The sequence below is a fragment of the Amblyraja radiata genome, chromosome 6 (assembly GCF_010909765.2).
Source record: "Amblyraja radiata isolate CabotCenter1 chromosome 6, sAmbRad1.1.pri, whole genome shotgun sequence".
Taxonomy (NCBI): domain Eukaryota; kingdom Metazoa; phylum Chordata; class Chondrichthyes; order Rajiformes; family Rajidae; genus Amblyraja; species Amblyraja radiata.
In genome coordinates this window covers 57,227,151-57,252,385 of record NC_045961.1, presented here as the reverse complement: position 1 = coordinate 57,252,385, position 25,235 = coordinate 57,227,151, and the positions used below count along the sequence as shown (strand labels likewise).

At 40.8% G+C, this 25,235-nt stretch overlaps 1 protein-coding gene across 1 annotated transcript in view; it reads left to right on the top strand.

The window, feature by feature from the left end:
• gpc6 (glypican 6) overlaps nucleotides 1-25,235 on the top strand; it is a 745,006-nt gene that overhangs the window by 684,022 nt on the left and 35,749 nt on the right. Inside the window, exon 6 of the mRNA XM_033022925.1 lies at nucleotides 5,673-5,816. Coding sequence (XP_032878816.1) covers nucleotides 5,673-5,816 — 144 coding nt within the window. The remainder of the gene's footprint in view (nucleotides 1-5,672; nucleotides 5,817-25,235) is intronic.

Below are 25,235 nucleotides of genomic sequence, written 5' to 3'. Positions count from 1 at the left end.
TAAAACAGTTTGAGATAAAGAAGGGGGTGATGTTAAGGATTGTGAAGACCATTAAGGTGGATAAAGTGCCAGAGCTTGGTGAGATCTATCCCAGATTTAGAAAGGCAAGTGAGAAAGTTATATGGGGCTTGACCAAGAACGTTGGATCACGTCTAGCGCAAGGATGGTGCCAGAAGGCAGGAGAGTAGTCAATGTTGTTTCTTTGGGTCGATGGGTTGGTGGGGGTGCTGCGAGACAGCTGCCCTGCCAGCAGCGTGTTAATTTTTTCAACGTTTTTTGTTTTTTTTAGTGTGTCCAAATGTTTGTTTTAGTGTCTCTCGGTATGTCTTGTGTTGGGGGTGGTGAGGGGGGGAAGGGGAGAACCGCTTTTGGTCGCCTCCTCGACGGAGATGTGACTTTTTCCATGTAGCCTCCCTCGTGGCCTAACAGCATGGATTGGAGCGGCCTTTCCCGGAGTCGGGTCCGGAGTTTCAGCAGCGGGCGCAGTGTGGACTTTTCATCGTGGAGCGGGCAAGCCTTTGTCAGGGGTTCGCCAATAGGGAGTGCTCCGATCGCTGGCCTGCGGACTGTTACATCCTGAAGCCGCGGTTTGCGGAGTTTCTAGCCGCGGGCGCGTCGTCTGGAGCCTGGGATCCCTCGCCGAGGATATCTGGAGAAGAACCGACCGCCGACCTGCGGCCTATAACATCCTGAGGCCGCGGTCTGCGGCGCTTCTAGCCGCGGGCGCGGCGTGCACTTACCATCTGGAGCCTGGGATCCCTCGCCGGGTATAGCCAGTGAAGAGCTCCGACCGCCGGCCTGCGGCCTACAACATCCTGAAGCTGCGGTCTCCGGTAAGAAAGTGCCAATTCGGGACCTCCAAGCCACGGAGTGTGTTCGACTGTCCCGACAAGAGGGCCTGTACATCCGGCCGTCTGTAGCGGCGACTGCGGGAGGTTTTATGGCCCGACCATGGGTGAACAAGGAGGAGGACTGACTGAACTTTGTGCCTTCCACCACAGTGAAGAATGCTGTGGTGGATGTTTGTGTTAAATCTTATTGTGTATTGTGTGTTCTTTTTTAATTGTACCGCTGCTGGCAAATTCATTTCACTGCACATTCGGGTGTATGTGACGAATAAAATTGACTAATGACTATTGACTATTGTAATAAGCGAGGTGGAGATAACCCAGTAAATTCTAGGGCAGTGAGTTGCACGATACTGGAGGGGAGCTATTGGAAAGGATTCTTTAGGATAGGATTTGCTTGCATTTGGAAGAGGATGGGCTAATTAGGGGCAGTCAACATGGCATTGTGTGGGGCAGGTCATGTTTTGCAAACCTGATTGGGTTTTTTTGAGGAGATGATGAAGATGATCAAAGAGGGTAGGGCAGTTGATGTTGGCTGTATGGTTTTTAGTTAAGCATTTAATAAAACCCCTTGTGATAATCAGTAGAATAAGATGCAGCAAGATGTTCTGTCTCAACAGAAATGACAGAAAATTAAACACGAAAACAGAAACTCATCATGGAAATCACACAAGCACTTCGAGATTTGCACAAACTTCCTCATGAGCTGATAATTGCGCTTACCGTAGATCCTGAGTTGCGAGATGTTTGCATTATCATTCCACAGTCACTAACGGAGTACATTTGAGATATTGCCTATGAAGACCATCAAGGAATTAGGGCAGAACAGTGGCGCTGGTGTTGCAGCCTTACAGCGCCAGAAACCTGGGTTCAATCCTGACCTCAGGTGCTGTCTGTACAGAGTTTACATAGAAACATAGAAACATAAAAAACATCTATGCAAAGCTAAGATAAATGGAGGATTAGCACTTCCAAACTTTTTATATTATTTCTGGGCTGTTCAGATTAAGAATATGAATTTCTGGTGGGTAAATATGGATCATGAACCGACATGGTTAAATATAGAAAAGGAAGACTGTCTACCTTTCAATGTAGGTTCGATAATTTTTGCACCAACGGAAGTACAAAAAAAATATTATAAAGACAACCTAATAATATATAATAATAGACGTATTTGGAAACAAATAGTTAAGACTCTACATTTGGATAATCTCTCATTTAGATTACCAATTATGAATAATCCATCGTTTAAACCTGCTATATTAGATGGGGGGTTTAAACAATGGGATGATTTAGGAATTACAAGGATAGAACACCTTTATAGAAAAGGAAAATTTCTTTTATTCCAGGAGTTACAAGATATTTATGGATTGTCTCCACAACATTTGTTTAGGTATTTACAAATTAGAGATTATATTAAATCCAATACACAAGATTATAAAAATAAAGAAGCAGGATTGTTAGACGAACTGTTTAATTTACATCCAAATACAGAAAAATTAATAGCCTATATATATAACATCATTTTGGATAAGGAGAATCCAATAACGGAAACATATCGTCAAGCATGGGAAAATGAAATGGGATTGGCTATAACAAAAGAAAACTGGGAAGAAAGTCTACAACGAATACACCGGTGTTCATTAAACGCCAGACATATACTGATACAATTTAAAGTATTATATAGGTTACACTATTCGAAAACTAAATTAAATAGTATTTTTCCGAATCTCCCCGCTATTTGTGATAAGTGCAAGAAAGCAGAGGCAAATTTAATACATAGTTTCGTTACATGTCCTAAATTGAATTATTACTGGACAGAAATTTTTAAAGTTATTTCTGAAGTCATCAAAGTTAAATTGGACCCTAACCCAAAGCTAATAATATTTGGAATTCCGGATTTACATCTATCACTTACAGTAAATCAAAGAAATTTCTTTGATTACTGTTTGATAATTGGGAAAAAAATCATATTGAAATTTTGGAAGGGAACATTATCCCCCACAACCAAAATGTGGGCAACAGAGATGATGGAGACGTTACATCTGGAAAGAATTAGATTTGTCCTATTGGACAAGTATAATTCTTTTGAACAGATATGGTCTCCATATATACAGTATTTAGAGAAGTAGCTGTTCTTGGCAACACAGCTCGGCGTGCACCCTGCGGGATTTGGTGAGAATAATTCATTTTTGGAATTAACATATATGTCTTTATTGATACTATCACTTGTAGTAGTGTTATTAATAATACATATTGTGGTTACTCAAATTTTTTTTTTTTTTTTTCGTTTCTCTTTTCTTTCTTATATATAATCAAATTATTATTTAATCACTCTCTTAATGATTTATAACTGTTCTATTCTTTCTCTATCATTATTTCTAAAAAAATAGTAGATAAGTATTACTAGTGTTTTACTTAATGCAAATTGAATTAATTTGATATAAAGTTGTTTGAAGCATTGTAATTGATTATCTTTAATAAAAAAATATATTAAAAAAAAAAAAAAAAAAAAAAAAAAAAAAAAAAAAAAAAAAGAAACATAGAAACATAGAAAATAGGTGCAGGAGGAGGCCATTCGGCCCTTCGAGCCAGCACCGCCATTCATTGTGATCATGGCTGATCGTCCCATATCAATAACCCGTGCCTGCCTTCTCCCCATATCCCTTGACTCCACTAGTCCCTAGAGCTCTATCTAACTCTCTCTTAAACCCATCCAGTGACTTGGCCTCCACTGCCCTCTGTGGCAGGGAATTCCATGAATTCACAACTCTGGGTGAAACCGTTTTTTCTCACCTCAGTCTTAAATAACCTCCCCTTTATTCTAAGACACAATGTTCTCCCTGTGGCCGCATGGATTTTCTCTGGGTGCTCTGGTTTCCTCCTGCACTCCAAAGACGTAAAGGTTTGCAGGCTGATTGGCTTTGGTAAAATTGGAAATGATCCCTAGTGTGTACGATAGAACTAGTGTACGGAGTGATCACTAGTTGGCGTGGACTCGGTGGGCCGATGGGCCTGTTTCTGCACCGTATCTCAAAAGTGTAAGGAATCATGAAAATTAAACATTTGTTATGATTCCCTCAAGCAGATTGTTTAGTTGAACATTATATGAACACAACCTACTGTGCCAAGCAATACAAATATCAGAACCACACAGAGAGAGCCCTTGATTAGCATTAGTATTGACTTTGCAGATCTGTAATCTTGCATTTGCTTGTAACTTGATGAATATAGTAAATACCCATTGTAGAAATTGTCAGTTTTACATCTCTGAAAGATCATTCTAAGATTTCATCACAATGTTACATTCTTACATTGTTTGATGTTCTGAAAATAATGATCCTATCTGATATTTTGAACAAAGCACATGTAAGTCATTTGGTCCATAACGTCAAAGTCAACTTGCAGGAAATCAATCCCATTTGTCCCAGGCACCCTCATTATTACTCCCTCAAAATTCTGTCCATATACCTGTCGATTCCATTCTGATTCTTTTTGCTTCAACAAAGAGTAATTTACAGCATTCAATTAGTATTAGCATGTCTTTGGGATGTGGTAGGAAACTGGAGCACTGGGCACAAGCATGTGAGTCAGAGTCACAGAGTCACAGAGTTAGTGTGAGGCCGGTAATGTAATTGTATGGCTAAGGGCGTGTTTCAATGGCGATAACTCTAAGATTTAAATCAAAAATTATTTGAACCATGATTGAACAGTGAGAATGAGATTATGCACCTTTCCACAAGAGAGAACGAACAATTAAAGTCAGAACGCACTGATAACAAAAGAGGCAGAGAGCAAAATACAGCAAGAAAAAATGATGTCAGGCTTGGTGACAGAATTAAAAACCAGACTGATTACAGTAAGAACTGGATGGAAGAACTCTAAAGAGGATATAGAAGCAATAAGTATCTCTGTGTAAGTTGTTGAAAGCAGCTGAGCAGTAGACAAACCTATTTAAAAGAGTACAGCTTTCTGTAGACACATGAAGTAGAATGGCAAGGAAATCCTGATTAAACTTTCAAAACTAGTATATTGTGTCCAGTTCTAGATGCCTAAAGTTGTGACGGACTTAGAAAGAGTGCACTAGATATTTACTTTAAATGATTCCAGGATTTAGAGACTTCAGTTATGTGGATAGCTTAGAAATTTGGAAGCTGAATGAGGTTCTAGCTATAAAGGAGTTTAAAATCATGAGGGTTCCAGTGATTCCATTGAAGGAAGGACATAGAATGGTTGACAAAATAACTGAGTGGTGTCTAGAATGAACCACCGCAGCCAAATTAAATGGTGACATTGTATAAGTGATGAAAATCTGAAAAACAAATTTGAGGGCTGTGGGAGGAAATCAGGGGATCGGTGCCAGTTGGATTGCTGGACTAAATATGCCAAATGCCCTCTTTCCATGCTGTAACATTTATCTGATTCTGAATGCATATTGCCTCTTTAAGTAGACCAAATGGTATGGTGTATGGTTCTGAGTATGTCCAATATTTTGATATCTTTGTTAAGAAACCAGCTGTTGTTCTGTGCTGTGGTCTGCAGTGAGTTTGACTAATTAGCAACAGATGCAAGGCCCACATAGTCATAGGTTACAGGAATTAGAATTCAAAGTTAATATTTTAGCTCTGGATTCAAAAGAACAGCTCACGTCTTGATCTTTTCCTGTGTGTCCCAAAGATGAAATTAAAATGATTTACTTTTAATGAGATGTTTAATGGGAACAGAAACAAGTCACTGAAGCTGCTCCACATCTGATGTTCCTGTAATGGTAAACTTAATTAGGTTACATAAAATTCAAACATTTTAATGTGTTTAATATTGCAGGTTTTTCAAGGATGTGGGCAGCCTAAACCAAGGCCAGCTGGACGTTCAACACGTTCCGTTTCAGATAATTTTAATATAAGGTTCAGGCCCTACAGTCCAGAGGAACGCCCGACAACTGCAGCTGGCACAAGCTTGGACAGATTGGTGAGTATTCACACATCTTTACTTTCTACATCCTCCCACATCTTGCATCAACTGAAATAAGCATGTCTAATGCATCTCTTAAAGGTCCATCAAAAAATCTAATTTTAAAAAGACTAAGAAATAAAATGTGAAAATAGACAATAGTGTCATTCCCACTCCCTCAATATAATTTGGAACCTTAAAAGGGTGTTGCAATAGGATCAAAGTAGAACGACACAGTGAAATAATGCCCTGGCTTTCATTTCTCCCATATGTAGGTAGACCTCAGTCTAGTTGCTAGATCTCGTGCTGGAAAATTGTGTTTTGGTCAGGGTCAAATGATGAAATCCTTTTCATCCTATCTCCAGATTACTGCTCTCATCAACAGACTAGGAGATATTAAACTGAACCTCAACTCAGGGAAAATGATTCAGTGTTTCAAACTACTTTTTTCCAGCCCTTTGGAAATCTTGAAACTTACAAATTTCCTCCTTTAAGCTGATGCTTCCATACACTCTGGCTATTCAATATATTCTAAGTAGTAGTGCTACGTTTTGCAAAATCAGACGCACTATGCTGAGCATACTTTATACAAGCATTTCACTAAGAGTAAGTGAAATACAAGCCCTAAAACAATTACCATAGAGAACACTCCAAAGAGGGAATTCTTTGCCACAGAAGGCCGTGGAGGCCGTCAATTGATATTTCTGAGGCAGAGATAGATAGATTCTTGATTAGTATAGGTACCAGTTGTTATGGAGAGAAGGCAGGAGAATGGGGTTAGGAGGAACAGATAGATCAGCCATGATTAAATGGCAGAGTAGACGATGGGCTGAATGGCCTAATTCTGCTCCTATCACCATGACCTTATGAACACTATTCCACTATTCCCAAGAAATGAGCTTGATAATTATACAGGTGGAAGGGAAATTGTTAACGGCAGAACATAGTTCCTCATGAGCAACGTTTAACTGGCAACAGTGTAAAGACCTGTAATTATTACTGTTGATATTTATATTGTAAATTAGTTTGAATAGTCTTAATCTTGATTTACACATATTATAGTACCATTTATTTAAAAAAAGTTATGGTGATAATAAAATATTATAATGATTATTGATTAAATGAAAATAATTGATTACATTGATTTCCAATTATATGCTTTGGGGTTATTATTTGATCTGAAATAACTCGATGATGATAATCCATCAATATATACCTTGTATTTTCAAGTTTACATATTTTAGTGAACCCATTTGATGTGATTATTATCTCATTATGATTTTTGAGTATTAATGGGTTTTAAATTTTTGGTATAGCTATTAAACTATTTGCTTAATTTTGAATTGAGCTATTTTTGGTGCATTAAACCATAGTTGGGTATAGCATTCGTTTTTCAATCATTTATAAGGCACAAGCCAGGAGTGTGAAGGAATATTCTCTATTCATCTGATTGAGCAAACTCCAACAGCTCAGAAGAAGTTCAACACTACACTGGTCAAAGGAGCCATCCTGCACAATCATTCCCTCCAGTCCCTGCATGCCATTTCTGTAGTGTGAACTATGGACAAATTGCATCACAGTTGCTTGCCTAGAACGAGGCTAATCTATTAGCACCTCTTAAGTCTGAGATCAATGCTATCAAGAAGGAGAAGGGCATCAGCCAAAGATTCTACATCAGGTTGCGCACCATTTAAATTTAGAAACATATCACAGGTCTTTCATTGATTCTAATTTTGTATCCCCCATGCAATGTAGTGTGGGAGTACTTTCACCAGAAGGGACGCAGTGGATCAGGAAGATGGCTCATTGCCTCTTCCTGCGGTGAATCAAAGATAAGCAATGAAAGCTTATCTTACCAGCAATAACTAAACCTTGGAAAATAAGTCTTATAAAACAGTGTCAAATCAGGTCTCTCTAAAAGATTGTAAAATTAATTAAAACAAGTGTGCATATTGTTCATGTGTTTTCCACCTCAAAAATGCATTGAATGATGATCTGTAGAAATCCTTGTAGAAATATAGGAGCCATATCATTGTAATGCAACTTCTGCCTCTTCATTGTGCAGCGCTCAGAATAGATCGACAGCCATTAAAGGTGTGGTCCTCATGGCAGCCAGATAGCAGTGTCACAGTTCTTCATGCTGTGGGAAGAGGGTCTTCCTAGTTGTGCCTTTCAGGGTCTCCTCTCCAGGGATTAGCTACCTCCTCAGAAATACTTGCCATATCCAGCTCCATGTTTATGCTATTTGTGTGGTAATTATTGAGCCTAATTTTCCTACGAGTTACTTGCTTCAAACAGCAGTTGTTAAATTAAGCCCTAGAGTGCGGATGATCAGTCTCCAATGAGTTCTAGAAGTGTCCTACATGAACTTTTAGACGGCACATTTTGTTCTTTGTTGTTTAGTGTGTGAATGTTCAGCAGCATTCATTTTTTGTGCCTAAGAACATCAATTTATGTTATAAAGAATTCAAACATGTAATGCATGATAATTAATGTCATGGGAAAACTTGGGATCTACTACCATTGATTGGAACTGGATGCTCGTTGGCTAATTTCATGATTGGCACAATTTTACACAGAAATTATAACTAACAAAATTTGCTCTGAATAAAATCAAATTTGGATCATGTAGTACTGAGAAAAATCAGGGCTCTGTGATCCAATTTCTAAGCATTTATATCTTGGCAAGAAAAAATGACCTACTTTCTGCCACTCACATAAAATCATAATGATTGTGTTAACATTGGGGTGACAGACAGCTTTGACGGACAGCACCTAGTTAAGAAAGTTTTCTCCACGACCTCATCCTGATTTTAATTGGGCTTTATTGTTCAGCTCCCGTTAATGTCAAATTTTGAAACATCTTTAGGTTCATGTCATGTCAATGCTTGTGTCCCAGTGTATCTTCATTTACTTGATAACACAATTGACATTCACCTGCATAAAATGAAGCCTAAAATTGGACTTGAGGTAACATTGCCACAAGCCCTATATCATGCCAATAACTGGATGTGGTCCTGCGAAGTGAATATAGGGAGTTTGGCAAAAGTTTAAAAAGTAGAACCCCGAGGGTAATGATCGTCGGATTACACATGTAAGTGAGAGTACAAATGGGTAGATAGGAGAGGTTAATGCATGGCTCAAGAGCTCATGCCGATGGCAGGGATTCCAATTTTTAGACTATTGGTATCTCTTCTGTTGCATAGGAGACCTGTACAAGTGGGATGGGTTGCATCTGAGCTGGAGGCGAACCAATATCCTCACTGTGAAATTGGTACGTTGTTATTTAGCACCAAAGCTGCAGTATTGTCTGGATCAAAGCCTTTCACATCCAATGTACTCAACTATTTCTTGCTATCACATTTAGAGAGCCAAATTACTCAGTTATGAACAAATTGTAAGAGAACTCGGGGAAGGATTGATGTGGGTTCATGAACTGCATTTTGGCACGTTATTGAAAGTGAATTTGGCTTTCATGGTTTGAGTTCACGCTAGATCCACCATTGGTTGAGAAAGGGTGTGTTTACAAAGCATCCCACTCTAATAGATATTGTATTACCTACCACAAACTGTGACGTTGGGAAGTAAAGGTGTACTGTGCAATATTCCATCCATTGTGGAATCATTCAGCAAATGCTACTACTTTTTGCAAATCAGATGCTGCTTGACCTGCTGAGTTCCAACAGTTGTTTGGTTTTCGCTCCAGATTCCAGCATCTACAGTCTCTTGTGTCTCATTCAGGAATCATCTATATTGTGTTATGCAACTATTTCATGTAATAATGTTAAGATCTTTTGAGCTTCAAAATGTATATATACTAGTGAGTCAGTTTGGAGTTGAATTTAAAGATACAGTAAGGAAACAGAGCCTTGGGCCCATCAAGTCCACACCAACCTTTGATCACCCATCAACACTAAGCTATCCCACTGCCTCCACATTAGGGGCAATTACAGAGGAAAATTAACCTACAAACTCATACGTCTTTGGTATGTGGGAAGAAAATGGAGCACCCAGAGGAAACCCACACAGTTACAGGGGAATGTGCAAACTCCACACAGACAGCACCCGAGGTCAGGAATGGGCCCGTGTCACTGGCACTGTGACACAGCAGCTCTATTGTGCTGCCCCATCCTTGGGTTGGAGAACATTTTACTCTTTTAAAACTAAACAGTCAGAGAGTTCCTGATGATGATGTTGCTATTCATTCTTGAGATATTCCAACAAAGGCAAGATTGGCTTATACTGTCCATCCAAAATGGTTATTTTTGTAATGTGAAACCTCTTACTTTTACATTCTCTTGGAGAAAACTACTTTCCCCAGGACCAGGATAGGGCAGGATAGGGGAAGGGCAAAGATGTCAGCTTTAGGATACCCTCATTGTCGAGGTATATAGAGGCTCTGGATACAATTACGAAAAAGGTATTTGTCAAGCATATGTCAACGTGGACTTTAGCAAGGCCTTTGACAAAGTCCGGCATAGTAGGGATTCAGGGCAAGCTAGCTAATTGGATAGGAAATTGGTTTGGTGATAGGAGGCAGAGGAATGCTAGTGAAGATTAGAGGCCTATGACCAGTGGTGTGCTGTGGTGATCCATCATGGGCCCCTGTGGGGTTCGTCAAATACATCGATAATTGGATGATATTTTAGATGGTATAGATTGTAAGTGTTTGGATAACACCATAATTTATGGTAACAATGTGTGAACAATGAAGAAGGTTATCTATGATAATATTAGGATCTAGATTAACAGGGAAAGTGGGCCAAGGATAGGCAAATGGAATTAAACTCCAACGGTGTCACGTGGACTGACTCTTCTGGGTCATCCTTCTCCCCACTTCTTCAGATGCAAAAACAGTCAGCCTTCAGCAGTGGCCTTATCTTTCTACCCATATACCCACACGAGTTCTGAGCCAGCCAAGCTCTCCTTATGTTGTCTCCACCTTTGGGCCTTTTTCCCTGGTAAGGAGTCATCACCACCTAGTGTCAACACCATCTCTGGTTTCCAACATTCCTTCTCCTCATGGATTCTGCATGCCAGCCTTCTACCCTCTCCATACCTTTTTATTACTACTGCCCAAGCAACATCAACCGTCTTGATCTCCACTCCCCTTGCCCACCCCCTCGGAGTGCCAGCCCTCCAATCACTCAGCGACAATCCCATTGTTATTAAACCTGCCGACAAGGGAGGTGCCGTTGTTGTCTGGCAGGTTTAATAACGTGCTGAGGCCAGGCGCCAGCTCTTGGACATGTTCTCATGTGGATTTCAGCAAGCCATTTGATAAGTTCCAGCTGCTCCCAAGATGAGGCGTTCCATCTAAGATATCCGAGATGCCTTCATTCTTTAGTAAACGTGGTTTCCCCTCTCTGGCAATGATGGATCCCTCATTCTGTCATAATGTATACTGCTTTTTTTTTAACCCAGAATGGCAGTGAGTTTGATGTCATGAACTCAGACTAATCATAATGTGTTGCAAAAATCTTGAATATATGTGAATAACAATATGTCAGGAGTATGATTTTGTTCCAGCAATGATGTCAACTATATCTATACCCTATTCATTTGGATTAGGTGTAAGAACAGCACTGGACATCTCAACAGAGATATTTTATGAAACCAGATATTCAAACACAGCTTTATCGTGTGATAGACAAAAATGCTGGAGAACTTAGAGGGTGAGGCAGCAGTATTGGAGCGAAGGAAATAGGCAACGTTTCGGGTCGAAACCATTCTTATCTTTTGCTGTTCAGTTATGCATTCTGCATTACAATTAACTATTGCATTAACTGTTCTGAGGTTTTGAGGTAATTGAAGAGCGTATATCTATGATGCAGCTAAGTCTTCAGGACTCCAGTTGGAAATGCAGAAGAAATTCTTCACAAAAAATCTATTTTTCTTTATTTTCCATCCATTTCCTTCCTCTGGCTCTCCAGAGGATTCTCTGGAAGGCAATGCAGCTAAGCTTTAACATTCCAATTCATCATGGTCATCTGCCTTTGCCCTTTAATGTTGGTTTTTGTTTATTTATTGAACTTATTTTTTTCTATTTATTGTTATCTATTGAGTACTGTGTTTACAGGCCTGTTATGTTCCTGCAAGTAATAATTTCATTGTTCCATTTTGACACATATTTCAATGAAACACTCTTAACTCCTTCTCTCTCATGACGATGTCAGTCTATCCACTTCTAAAATTCCACCAGCTCCTCCATGTTCAAGAACCATGCAATAAATCTGTTTAAAAGCAATGTTTTTCATTAATATTAATACAGATTAATACTGATACTGTTTCTCTGTTTATAATTTTATTTTTTGAATAATAGACAATTGACAATAGGTGCAGGAGTAGGCCATTCGGCTCTTCGAGCCAACACAGCCATTCATTGTGATCATGGCTGATCATCCACAATCAGTACCCCTTTCCTGCCTTGTCCCCATTTCCCCTGAATCCGCTATCTTTAAGAGCTCTACCCAACTCTCTTGAAAGCATACAGAATCGGCCTCCACTGCCTTCTGAGGAAGAAAATTCCACAGATTCACAACCCTCTGTGTGAAAAAGTTTTTCCTCGTCGCCGCTGGATTTTCAACACATTGGACATTTTCGGTGACCTGCAATGATCTATGACGGATGCCGGCAGTCACCGAAAAAGTCGCGTAAGTGGGACAGGCCCATAATTATCCTTTATTCGTCCATCATGTTCACATAATTCATTCACACGTAAGATGGAGTATTGACAGGTCTGCAATATGATTTCCATCATACACTGCCAGATTATTCCTTGTGTTAATCAACCTTCGCTGAGTGAAAAAGGAGATGGAGAGCACTGGAATGAATTTAGATTTTTTTCTGCAACAGGCTTAATGATGTAATTAAGATTCAGGAGACACGAGTTACTCATACAAAATTGTCCAAAGCCATACACAAGAGGTCTTAACGAGAAAGCAGCCGTCATAATCAAGTGTATTTACCTCAGGAAAGCAGCCAGTAACATAAAGGACCTATTTCATCCCGGTCATTCCCTCTTCTCCCTTCAGACAGAAGTTACAAGAGTTTGAATGGAACTAACACTAGATTCAGAAATAGCTCTTCCCCACTTTTATCAGACTAGGGAATGTCTTCTTACAAGGTTGTAGTCCCTAGCTCTCAATTCACCTCATTATCCCCTTTTCGTATGTGAACAAGTTTATCTGTAACTGTAATGTATAACACTGCACTCTGGCATTTTCTCTTTGCTCTATTTGTTTTGTTAGATTTGAAAGGAAAGCATGAAACAAAGCTATTCAAATTATCTCAGTACATGTGTCAATAATAAACAAATGCCAATTCCAAAGTTAGATTTTAATAGATGATACATGGCAGTAAAATTCATGCAGAAAACCTGAATAGTTAAATTACAATTTTTTTAGCAGCAACCAAGGATTCACGAGGAATTCTTAGATTTAAATTAATACTGTACTTTTTTTAAATTTTCTAGCATAAACTTTCTGCATTATGCTCCCTTTTTGGAAACATTACATTTAATTCCTTCATTAAAGTGATTAATATAGATATTAATTAACAGGCTCCAGCAATGATTCCTTAAAGACCTGTCCCACTGTACGAGTTTATTGAAGTGCTCTCCCGAGTTTAATAAAAAATCAAACTCGTGGTAAGCGCGTAAAATGAACGTAGCGGTTACGTCGGAGCTCGGGGACGTCTCTTAGCGGCTCGTAACACTAACGGCAGGTACTCGGAAAACGCGGTAAGCTCTGGAAGACTTGTGAAGATTTTTCAACATGTTGAAAAATGTCCACGAGAGCCCCGAGTACCAACGAGCGGCCATTACCGTAAATCTCCGAGTTCGAATCAGGGCAAACTCGGGAGAACTCTTTGAATGAACTCGTACAGTGGGACAGGGCTATAAGGCACTCCACTGTTTATAATAAAATAACCATTTACCCTTACACTGTCTTTAGTCTATTAACCAATTCCCGATCCATAGAACAAGTACCCACTTTCCTCATCTCTACCTATGAGATAAAATGTGCAAAATTGATGCAGCACCCGATCGACTGTCTTCTGAAATCCAAATGACTTCCATTGGTTCCATTTTATGTTACCTGCTGGTTGGATGCTCCAACATGACTTTTCTATAAAACAATGTTTTACTCTGTATACTAGTGTTATATCGTTCTGAGTGCTTTGGCATTATTCCCCACTAGGATTCCTGCATTTTCCTGGTGGCTGATGTTAGGACAACTGGCCTGCTGTAACTTTAAGTCTGTTTACTCCCTTCCCCTTGATTAAGTAGGAGCATTACATTTACCACTTCCCAATCCGCTGGAATGAGTCCAGAGCTAGAGAATTTTAGAAGATGACAGTCAAAGCATTCACAATAAAAATAAAAGTTTGCAGATTCTGGAAATCTGAAATGAGAAAGAAATGTTGGAGGGATATGGACAGGAAAATAGGACTAGCTCAGATGGGACCTCGTGGTCGGCATGGACAAGTTGGGCTGAAGAGCCTGTTTCCGTGCTCTATGATTCAATGACTAATCAATAGGTAGGAGCATCGGGGGAGAGATTAATTAAGTTAACATTTATGGTCATTGATCACTTATCATAATTATTCCAAAGCCACCTCTTTTAGATATGGGACATACCATATTTATATGTTATAATCTTAATAGCTTATTGACATTGGTTGGCTTGGTACTGTTTTCCTTAATGATTTTACAAGTTCCATGCTCCATGCTCTATCTGCCCGTTATCTATATAACTAAAAGTCTCATCTTGACCACTTCCTGTCTGCGCTGTATATTGATTTTAGAAAAAACACTACCATATATCGCTATGATTTTTGGCCATCTTACTCACAGTCCTCTTACGCTGAGGCAGCCCCTAAGATTTTTCTGATCGATGAAAAATAAAAAAGTTATGAATGTTTTAAAAATCTTGAGATCAGCTGATTGATCCTCTCGCCTGTCAATCACCATGATGAAGGTAATGCCACTTCCGGTGGGGGGGGGGGGCAGGACTATAAAACCCCGGATGCCTGGACATGAGTCAGTTACTCTGGAAGATCGCGAGGGAGAGGCCACAACTGTAATTCTGCTGTGAGTCAACTAAACTGTGAGTCTACTGAACTGTGAGTCTGCAATGTACATGCAATAAATGATTTGTTAGCCCTTAATGAAAATAAAATGAGTTGTTTGGCCTGCCCTGTGCTTGAAACTGAAATGGCAATGGCAATGGCAATGGAAATGAAATGAAATGAAATTAAAATGAAATGTGTTGTTTGGCCTGCCCTGTGCTTGAAATTGAAATGGAAATGGAACTGAAATGAAATTAGTTGTTTGGCCTGCCTAAAACCACTCATTTCAGCCCACAAGGCCCCTATTAGCCGAGAAACTAGTCCCGTTTGCCCAAAATGCCCGTGTTAGCCCAGGAAGAGCATTTTGGCCCAAAAGGCCAGTGCCACACCAGGTAAAGTCCAGAAAAAGTGCCTTTCACTGAGATTACACACAGATTTTTTTTTAAAGATTTCCTTCAGCCCATCAATCCTGTGCTAGCCTAGGAGGATCCCTTCGACCCATCAGTAAGTATTGCCCTTGCAAGTATTAGACCTCACCCCAGTATTTTTCTCATAGGCCCCCTGTGAGTTTCAGGCCAGGATTGACTTTCCTCCTTCATTGCTGTGATCTGCAGAAATAGATGAAAGATGTCTAAAATTGATTCTCCATCCTCTCCCCCTTCTCTCTCTCTCACAGAGTCTCTCATCTGTATTGGGGAGAACCTCTGTCAGTTTCTGAGCTGCCAGCCCACCCGGCCTTAGTTACTGAGCTGCCAGCCGACCAGGCCTGAGTGACTGAGCTGCCAGCCCATCAGGCCTGAGTGACTGAGCTGCCAGCCCACCACGCCTGAGTGACTGAGCTGCCAGCCCACCAGGCCTGAGTGACTGAGCTGCCAGCCCACTAGGCCTGAGTGACTGAGCTGCCAGTCCACCAGGCCTGAGTGACTGAGCTGCCAGTCCACCAGGCCTGAGTGACAGCTGCCAGCCCACCAGGCCTGAGCGACTGAGCTGCCAGACCAAGAATCCATTCGGCCCACAATGTGCATACTAGCCCTCTGGAAACCAGTCTCTTCGACCCACAACACCCATACTAGCGCTCCAGAAAGCCCCCCCCCCCACTCTCCCCTCTCCCCCCTCCCTCTGACTGGCCATCAATATTGGAATTGGTGGAGAGGTGGAATATTGCATTGGGGGACCAGCCCTCCTGTGTGAACACTTAGTCTAGTCTACTACTATTTTTCTGCTATAGATGTTATTGAAGACAAATACAAAGTATTTAACTTCTCCACATATTTCCTTATCCGATTATTAGTTTTAGTCTCACAGTTTCCAAGTGAACAACATGGCTTTCATTGCCGTTATTAATATTGTTAAGAATTGCTGGCTGGTTTCTAAAATTCTTTTATTCCTTGTGCCTGCCACAAACCATCACAATTTAAAAAGATTTTCCTTTCAATCTAGCACGATCTTCAGCTTATTAACGTATTTCGTTAGCCAGAGTTGGATCATCTCCTGTATTCATTACTTCTTGAAAGAGAAATAATGACTCTATTGAGAAGTGATATCACAATCATAGTGAAATATAGCTCAGAAACAGACAGTTTAGCCCATTCTACTTTAGGCAGGATGTTAAGAACACATTTATATGAATCATTCCCTAAACCATTTTATTCTTCTTATATTCCCATTAACTCTCTTAAATATTCTACCACTCATCTACATGCTTGGGGCATTCTTTGCGATGTGGGAGGAAACTGAATCACCCAGAGGAAATCAACAACCATCAGGGGCGGAACGGTGGCACAGTGGTAGAGTTGCTGCCTTACAGCTCTTATAGCTCTAGAGACCCGGGTTCGATCCTGGTAACGGGTGCTTATCTGAACAGAGTTTATACGTTTTCCCCGTGATCTGCATTGGTTCTAACCATATAACCATATAACAATTACAGCACGGAAACAGGCCATCTCGGCCCTACAAGTCCGTGCCGAACACTTATTTTCCCCTAGTCCCATCTACCTGCACTCAGACCATACCCTTCCATTCCCTTCCCATCCATATACCTATCCAATTTATTTTTAAATGATAAAATCGAATCTGCCTCCACCACTTCCACTGGAAGCTCATTCCACACAGCTACCACTCTGAGTAAAGACGTTCCCCTCATGTTACCCCTAAACTTCTGTCCCTTAATTCTGAAGTCATGTCGTCTTGTTTGAATCTTCCCTACTCTCAATGGGAAAAGCTTATCCACGTCAACTCTGTCTATCCCTCTCATCATTTTAAAGACCTCTATCAAGTCCCCCCTTAACCTTCTGCGCTCCAAAGAATAAAGACCTAACTTATTCAACCTTTCTCTGTAACTTAGTTGCTGAAACCCAGGCAACATTTTAATAAATCTCCTCTGTACTCTCTCTATTTTGTTGACATCCTTCCTATAATTGGGCGACCAAAATTGTACACCATACTCCAGAATTGGTCTCACCAATGCCTTGTACAATTTTAACATTACATCCCAACTTCTATACTCAATGCTCTGATTTATAAAGGCTAGCATACCAAAAGCTTTCTTTACCACCCTATCTACATGAGATTCCACCTTCAGGGAACTATGCACAGTTATTCCTAGATCCCTCTGTACAACTGCATTCCTCAATTCGCTACCATTTACCATGGACGTCCTATTTTGATTTGTCCTGCCAAGATGTAGCACCTCACACTTATCAGCATTAAACTCCATCTGCCATCTTTCAGCCCATTCTTCCAAATGGCCTAAATCTCTCTGTAGACTTTGGAAATCTACTTCATTATCCACAACACCACCTATCTTAGTATCATCTGCATACTTACTAATCCGATTTACCACACCATCATCCAGATCATTGATGTACATGACAAACAACAGTGGACCCAACACAGATCCCTGAGGCACCATTACTCTCTGGCATCTCCCATTCAGCCACTGTTGAATCCATCTTGCTACTCCTGCATTAATACCCAACAATTGAACCTTCTTAACCAACCTTCCATAAGGAACCTTGTCAAAGGCCTTACTAAAGTCTATATATACAATATCCACTGCTTTACCCTCATCAATTTCCCTAGTAACCTCTTCAAAAAATTCAAGAAGATTAGTCAAACATGACCTTCCAGGCACAAATCCATGTTGACTGTTCCTAATCAGATCCTGTTTATCCAGATGCTTATATATATTATCTCTAAGTATCTTTTCCATTAATTTGCCCACCACTGAAGTCAAACTAACAGGTCTATAATTGTTAGGTTTACACTTAGAACCCTTTTTAAACAATGGAACAACATGCGCAGTACGCCAGTCCTCGGGCACTATTCCCGTTTCTAATGACATTTGAAATATTTCTGTCATAGCCCGTGCTATTTCTACACTAACTTCCCTCAATGTCCTAGGGAATATCCTGTCAGGACCTGGAGACTTATCCACTTTTATATTTTTCAGTACTTCTTTTTCTTTGAATCTCATAGCTACTCTACTTGTTTCCCTTACCTCACATAATTCAATATCCTTCTCCTTGGTGAATACCGAAGAAAAGAAATTGTTCAATATCTCTCCCATCTCTTTTGGCTCTGCAGATAGCTGTCCACTCTGTCTCTCTAATGGACCAATTTTATCCCTCGTTATCCTTTTGCTATTAATATAGCTGTAGAAACCCTTTGGATTTACTTTCACCTTACTTGCCAAAGCAACCTTATATCTTCTTTTAGCTTTTCTAATTTATTTCTTAAGATTCTTTTTACATTCTTTATACTCCTCAAGTACCTCATTTACTCCATGCTGCCTATAATTATTGTAGATCTCTCTCTTTTTCCGAACCAAGTGTCCAATTTCCCTTGAAAACCATGGCTCTTTCCAATTTTTACTATTTCCTTTCAACCGAACAGGAACATAAAGATTCTGTACTCTTAACATTTCCCCTTTAAATGTCCTCCATTTCTCTTCTACATCCTTCCCATAAAACAAAATGTCCCAATTCACTCCTTTTAAATCCTTTCGCATCTCATCAAGGTTAGCCTTTCTCCAATCAAAAATCTCAACCCTAGGTCCAGTTCTGACCCTCTCCATAATTATATTGAAACTAATGGTATTGTGATCACTGGACACAAAATGCTCCCCAACGCATACCTCCGCCACCTGACCTGTCTCATTTCCTAACAGGAGGTCCAGCACTGCCCCTTCTCTAGTAGGTACCTCTATGTATTGCTGCAAAAAACTATCCTGCACACATTTTACAAACTCCAAACCATCCAGCCCGTTTACAGAATGCGTTTCCCAGTCTATGTGTGGAAAATTGAAATCCCCCACAATCACTACTTTGTGCTTACTACTAATATCTGCTATCTCCTTACATATTTGCTCTTCCAATTCTCGCTCCCCATTTGGCGGTCTATAATACACCCCTATGAGTGTTGCTACACCTTTCCCACTTCTCAGTTCCACCCAAATAGCCGCCCTAGACGAACCCTCTAATCTATCCTGCCAAAGCACTGCTATAATATCTTCCCTGACTAGCAATGCAACACCTCCACCTCTTGCCCCTCCAATTCTTTCACACCTGAAACAACGAAATCCTGGAATATTTTGTTTCCAATCACAGCCCTCCTGCAACCATGTTTCACTGATCGCCACAACATCATACTTCCAGGTGTCAATCCAGGCTCTAAGCTCATCCACCTTTCTTACAATGCCCCTAGCATTAAAATATACACATTTAAGAAACCCACCGCCTCTTATTCTGTTTATTTTATTTTTCTTCTTTCTCCCCTAGATTTTGGGTCTGAGTGCTTCCCTTCTCTGCCTCCTGCCTCACACTCTGTCTACTAGCTTTCTCTATTTGAGTCCCTCTCCCCAACCATTCTAGTTTAAAGTCTCCCCGGTAGCCTTTGCAAATCTCCCCGCCAGGATATTGGTCCCCCTCGGGTTCAAGTGCAACCCGTCCTTTCTGTACAGGTCACACCTTCCCCAAAAGAAGTTGCAATGATCCAGAAACTTGAATCCCTGCCCACTGCACCAGTCCTTCAGCCACGCATTTATCCTCCACCTCGCTCCATTCCTACTCTCACTGTCGCGTGGCACAGGCAGCAATCCTGAGATTGTTACTTTTTTGGTCCTTTTCCTTAACTCTCCTCCCAACTCCCTAAATTCTCCCTTCAGGACCTCTTCTCTTTTTTTACCTACGTCATTGGATCCTATATGTACCACGACCTCAGGCTCCTCTCCCTCTGATTTCAGGATATCTTGGACGCGTTGAGACACATCCGAGACCCTGGCACCAGGGAGGCAGACTACCATCCGGGTCTCCTGACTGCGTCCACAGAATCGCCTATCCGACCCCCTGACTATAGAGTCCCCAATTACTATTGCCCTCCTCTTCTTTTCCCTACCTTTCTGAGCAACAGGGCCGGTCTCTGTGCCGGAGGCCTGGCCACTGTCGCTACCCCCAGGCAGGCTGTCCCCCCCAACCGTACTCAACAACTATCTGCATCATTGACTGACTTATCAGGTCACCAAAAAAGTTGTGGCATGATGACGTATTGACGAGCAGTGTTTCCACAAGTGTCGCAACATTTTTTTTGTTGCCGCTGGATTTTGAAATGTTAAAAATCTTTCGGCGACACTGATACGTCAATCAATGACGCCGGCAGTCACCGAAAAAATTGGCAAGTGGGACTGGCCCTTTAATGTGTGGGAATCGTTGGTTGATGCAGAATCTGTAGGCCAAAGGGCCTGTTTCTGCACTGTATCTAAACTAAACAATCATAGGGAGAAGGTGCAAACTTTACACAGACAAAACATAAGGTCAGATATGTCCCTGATCACTGGAGCTGTGTGTGGCAGCAGTTTTATTAGCTGTGTCACTGTGCTGCCTACTGTGATGTGTTGAAAATGATGAAATATTTATTTGAAGATCTGCCACTGTTTACCTACCTTTTTACATACCTTTTAATCCAATTTGCCAATCTATCTCAGCCATCATTTCTACGTATTTATGAGTCTAGTTTTAGATTTAAATTCATCATGTTAAACTGGGTGTGAAATTCACTTAACCCATAAAATCCTTCTGCAAGAGATTACTAATTTATTCAGCCTCATTATACCTGACCAAATTCAAAATAAGCTGTTACCTGGTTGGGTACAATGTATAAAGGCATATCAAAAACACTTAAAAAGTGGTGCCAATGCTGCCTCTACTAAATCCTCCAGTTCCATTGGCAGGATTGATGACCCATGTCAGCGTCCTTACTCAGGTCAACGTCCTTAGCACTGAGATTCTAATCACACTCAACTACTTTTGATTTATCGGTTATGTTGTCCACATGCCTGATGCCAGACACTGAAGCAAGTACTCTACTCCAAGCTTTATCATAGCAAGCAATTGCAGGACAGAGAAAATATTTCAAGGACATCTTCAAAGCATCCTTGAGAAAACATAACATCCACTCCAGCCTAAAATGTGTGAGCACTTCAAATCTCTGTGGCAGAAGCACACGAAAGGCAAGCATAAGCAGCAGAAGAATCAACAAGGACCAAATGAATCCATCTAGCTGCCCTCTCAAGGTCCAACTGTCCTCCTTTGGCCAATGTCTCTTGCATTGTCACCCACATGACTCAACTTTGAACCCTACAGAATTGAGATGAAAGTAAATAATCCATAATTTGAAAAAGAAAAGTGGTTCCAAAAACGTGGTTAGAATGCATTCCATGAATTCACTCCCAGACTATTGTTCCCACTTCGATTTGTCTAGTTTGTAAAGGCACCTGTGAGTACCTTCTATCTTTCTTAGAGACCATATTTTTTTTTTTTGAACTGATGATCAGTCCAATGGTTCCACTGTTTACTATATTTGCTTATAATGCAAACTGATTCCACTTCCTGTTTCTCTGAGCAAAGAACACTTCTTGTCATTATCCTAATGTCATGCATTATTAAACCAGCTACTCACTTCATACTTCATTCTGCCTATCATTCCAGAATGTTGTTACCTGTTGTATCACTTCCCAGCCATGGTGTTTTTGAGGCTGCATCAACATATATATACCATTAGTTCAAATTGAATGAGATTCATTGTTGGACACATGGAAAAAGGCCTTTTGCCCATCCAAGTTCTTGCCAACAAACACCCATTTTGTTCTCCCCATATTCACATCGACTTCGCACTCCAATGTTCTATCACAACATAAACTAGAAGTAATTTTCAGAGGAAAGCAGAGAAAGAAAGCGTACCCAGAGGAAATGCTCAAAGTCACAGACAGAAGGTGCAAAACTTCATCCAGACAGCGCTGTAATTCAGGATTAAACCTGGAACTGTGAGACAGCAAATCTACCAGCTGCATCACTGTGCTGACATTTATTTATATTCTAGTTATTAGATCATCACTTCATTCATTCAGATAATAAAGCCTTTATTTAAACATTTTACATTTTTTCCCTGCTTTGAATCTATTTCCTGCTGCACCTCTACCAATAATTGTTCTGAGCCTTTCTCTACACCCTGCCTATCATTACCTACATCACACTGTTAATACTTTGTTCCTTCTCTTTAAATCCTTACATATTCCCTCCATGAACACTACCTCCTCCTCCCCAGTATTTAGTGCGAAAACAAGTTATTAAATTTGCCAGGGTACACAAAAATGCTTTAGAAACTCAGCGGGTGCAGCAGCATCTATGGAGCGAAGGAAATAGGCAACGTTTCGGGCCGAAACGTTGCCTATTTCCTTCGCTCCATAGATGCTGCTGCACCCGCTGAGTTTCTCCAGCATTTTTGTGTACCTTCGATTTTCCAGCATCTGCAGTTCCTTCTTAAACATATTAAATTTGCCAGATCACTGGTCCCAAGACAATTAGAGTAGTCTCTCCCAACATAGAAACCCCAGGCTCCCACACCTGCCTTTCAGCCACATATTCAAGCCTCAACTTAGTTTGAACTTCTGCCAATTGACAGAAGACTCAGAATGTAATCCAGTGATATTACTTTTGTGTTTATGTTTGTTCACAGACTCTAGCTGTTCATATTCCCTCTGCAAAACCTGTTTCACAGTCCTGCCTGTGTTAGGTCCTGAGATATCCATAACCCTGGCATTAGGTGGCCAACATACCCATTTCTTTCGAGAATAGCACAAAAAAACAAGGATACATAAATAAATATACCACAGCACTGATTTTGCACCCCAGCTACCACTTAGAAGTTTAGGTAATACAGTAGGTGCAGAATCCATTCGGCCCATCAAGTCTACTCCGCCATACAACCATGGCTGATCTATGTCTCCCTCTCAACCCCATTGTCCAGCCATCTCCCCATAACTCCTGACACCCGTACTATTCAAGAATCGATTTATCTCTGCTTTAAAAATATCCACTGACTTGGAGAGTAGATTGGGATCCAAGTGAATGATATCACAGTAAAGGGGAGGTGCAATGCATTAGAGGTGCCCAAGTTACCTTCATGAACCATGAAGCATAAGGTAGAAAGCAAGAAGAGCTAGAAGTATGATACAAGATATGCAGTGCAACACAGAAAGAAAGCACCGTGACTTGACAAGATATGTCAAGGTGCGAGCTCTAAGACCCAGTGAAATGGAGAAACAAGGAACTGCAGAGGCTAGAATCTTGAGCAAAACACAAAGTACTGGAGTAATTCCGTGGGTCAGGGCTGAAAAAGGATCCCGACCCAAAAGGTCGTCTATTCATGTCCTCCAGAGACGCTGACTGATCCACTGTCAATGACAAACATGTTCACACCAAAGAGAAGATCACACAACATAGTGAGGCATGTAGTAAAAGGATCTGCTACAAACTATGAAACGACCTATAATTGCCAACCAGTACAACAGACATGAGCATGCCTGGAGTAAAGGACTAAAGGAAAATTACAGCTGAATCATGCACAATGTACCGTAAAGATAGTGATTTTTCTACATATGACTGTGCGCTTCCCGTTCCCTTGTAGAAGTGTGCTTTATTTAAAATAATCTGCATTGTACTGATCAATTTCCAAGAAAGGTTCTTGCCCACAAGTATAGCCATGCTGTGTTTTAAAAAAAAATCATTGCAAGCTCTCTATAGAGAAATATCCTCTGCCTAACCCAGCCCAGAAGGAATGCTGACTCAGGGGAACCTGACGCAGGGGAGGCTGACACAGGTTTCTGATCCAGGCGGAAGGTTAGAGGGCAAGATGAGGTGTTGGCACCAGTAGCTTGTCGGTTTGATGATAAATTATTGAAAATATGATTTATTTCTCTGTGTAGAAAGGAACTGCAGATGCTGGTTTACACCAAAGATAGACATAAAATGCTGGAGTAACTCAGCGGGACAGGCAGCAACAGGAGAGAAGGAATGGGTGATGTTTCTGGTCGAGACCCTTCTTCAGATTTATTTTTGTCTCTCCAGAGATGCTGCCTGACGGGTTGAGTATTTCTAGCTATTTTCCGTTCTTATTTCAGGATTGCTGCTATGATTTGTTTTCAGTAGACGATTTGCATCTCGAGTGGTGAAGGAACGTTAATGTGCAGGGTTTTTTAGAGGTGGCTCCACATGCAAGAACACAGGTGAGGAATGACAATAGGAAAGCATGGAGAAGGCCATTGCAGATGGATGGTTGTGTCAAACTGAATGCTCAATGTGGGGTAGTATATCTTCATCTTTAAATTGGTAATGATGCCAATTTAGAAGACCAGCATGTCTGGTCTGGAAGAGGTCTGCACTTCTACCCCAGCCAGCATTGAAATCTCTTCAGATAGACACAAAAAGCTGGAGTAACTCAGCGGGACAGGCAGCATCTCTGGAGAGAAGGAATGGGTGACATTTCAGGTTGAGGTCCTTCTTCAGAGCCAAAACGTTACCCATTCCTTCTCTCCAGAGATGCTGCCTGTCCCGATGAGTTACTTCAGCTTTTTGTATCTATCTTCGATTTAAACCAGCATCTGCAGTTCCTTCCTACACATTGAAATCTCTTTGTTTTTCTGAACTGTGGATTGACTCTGGACTGGAGGGGTCCCTGGATGGATAGGGGGCAGCTGTGGATGAAAGTACCTGGGAGGGGATTGTTTGGGTGGGAAGGGATGAATGAACCATGGTGTTGCGAATGGTGTGGTCTCTGCAGAAAGTGGAAAGGAATGGAAAGCTGTGACTGGTGATAGGATTGCATGGAAGGTAGTGGAAATGTCAGATTAAATATTGTTAACAATTAAATATTGTTTTGCTGCATTGACTTTTATTTGGAGCTATGTTCATGTGCTGCCTGATGATTGTTAATGCGGAAACATTAATTGACCCAAATGGATGGTTGCTATAGAGGAGAAGTAGCATAGGTTCCACATCGCAGAGCATAGAAAGACTGTACAGATGTCCATGT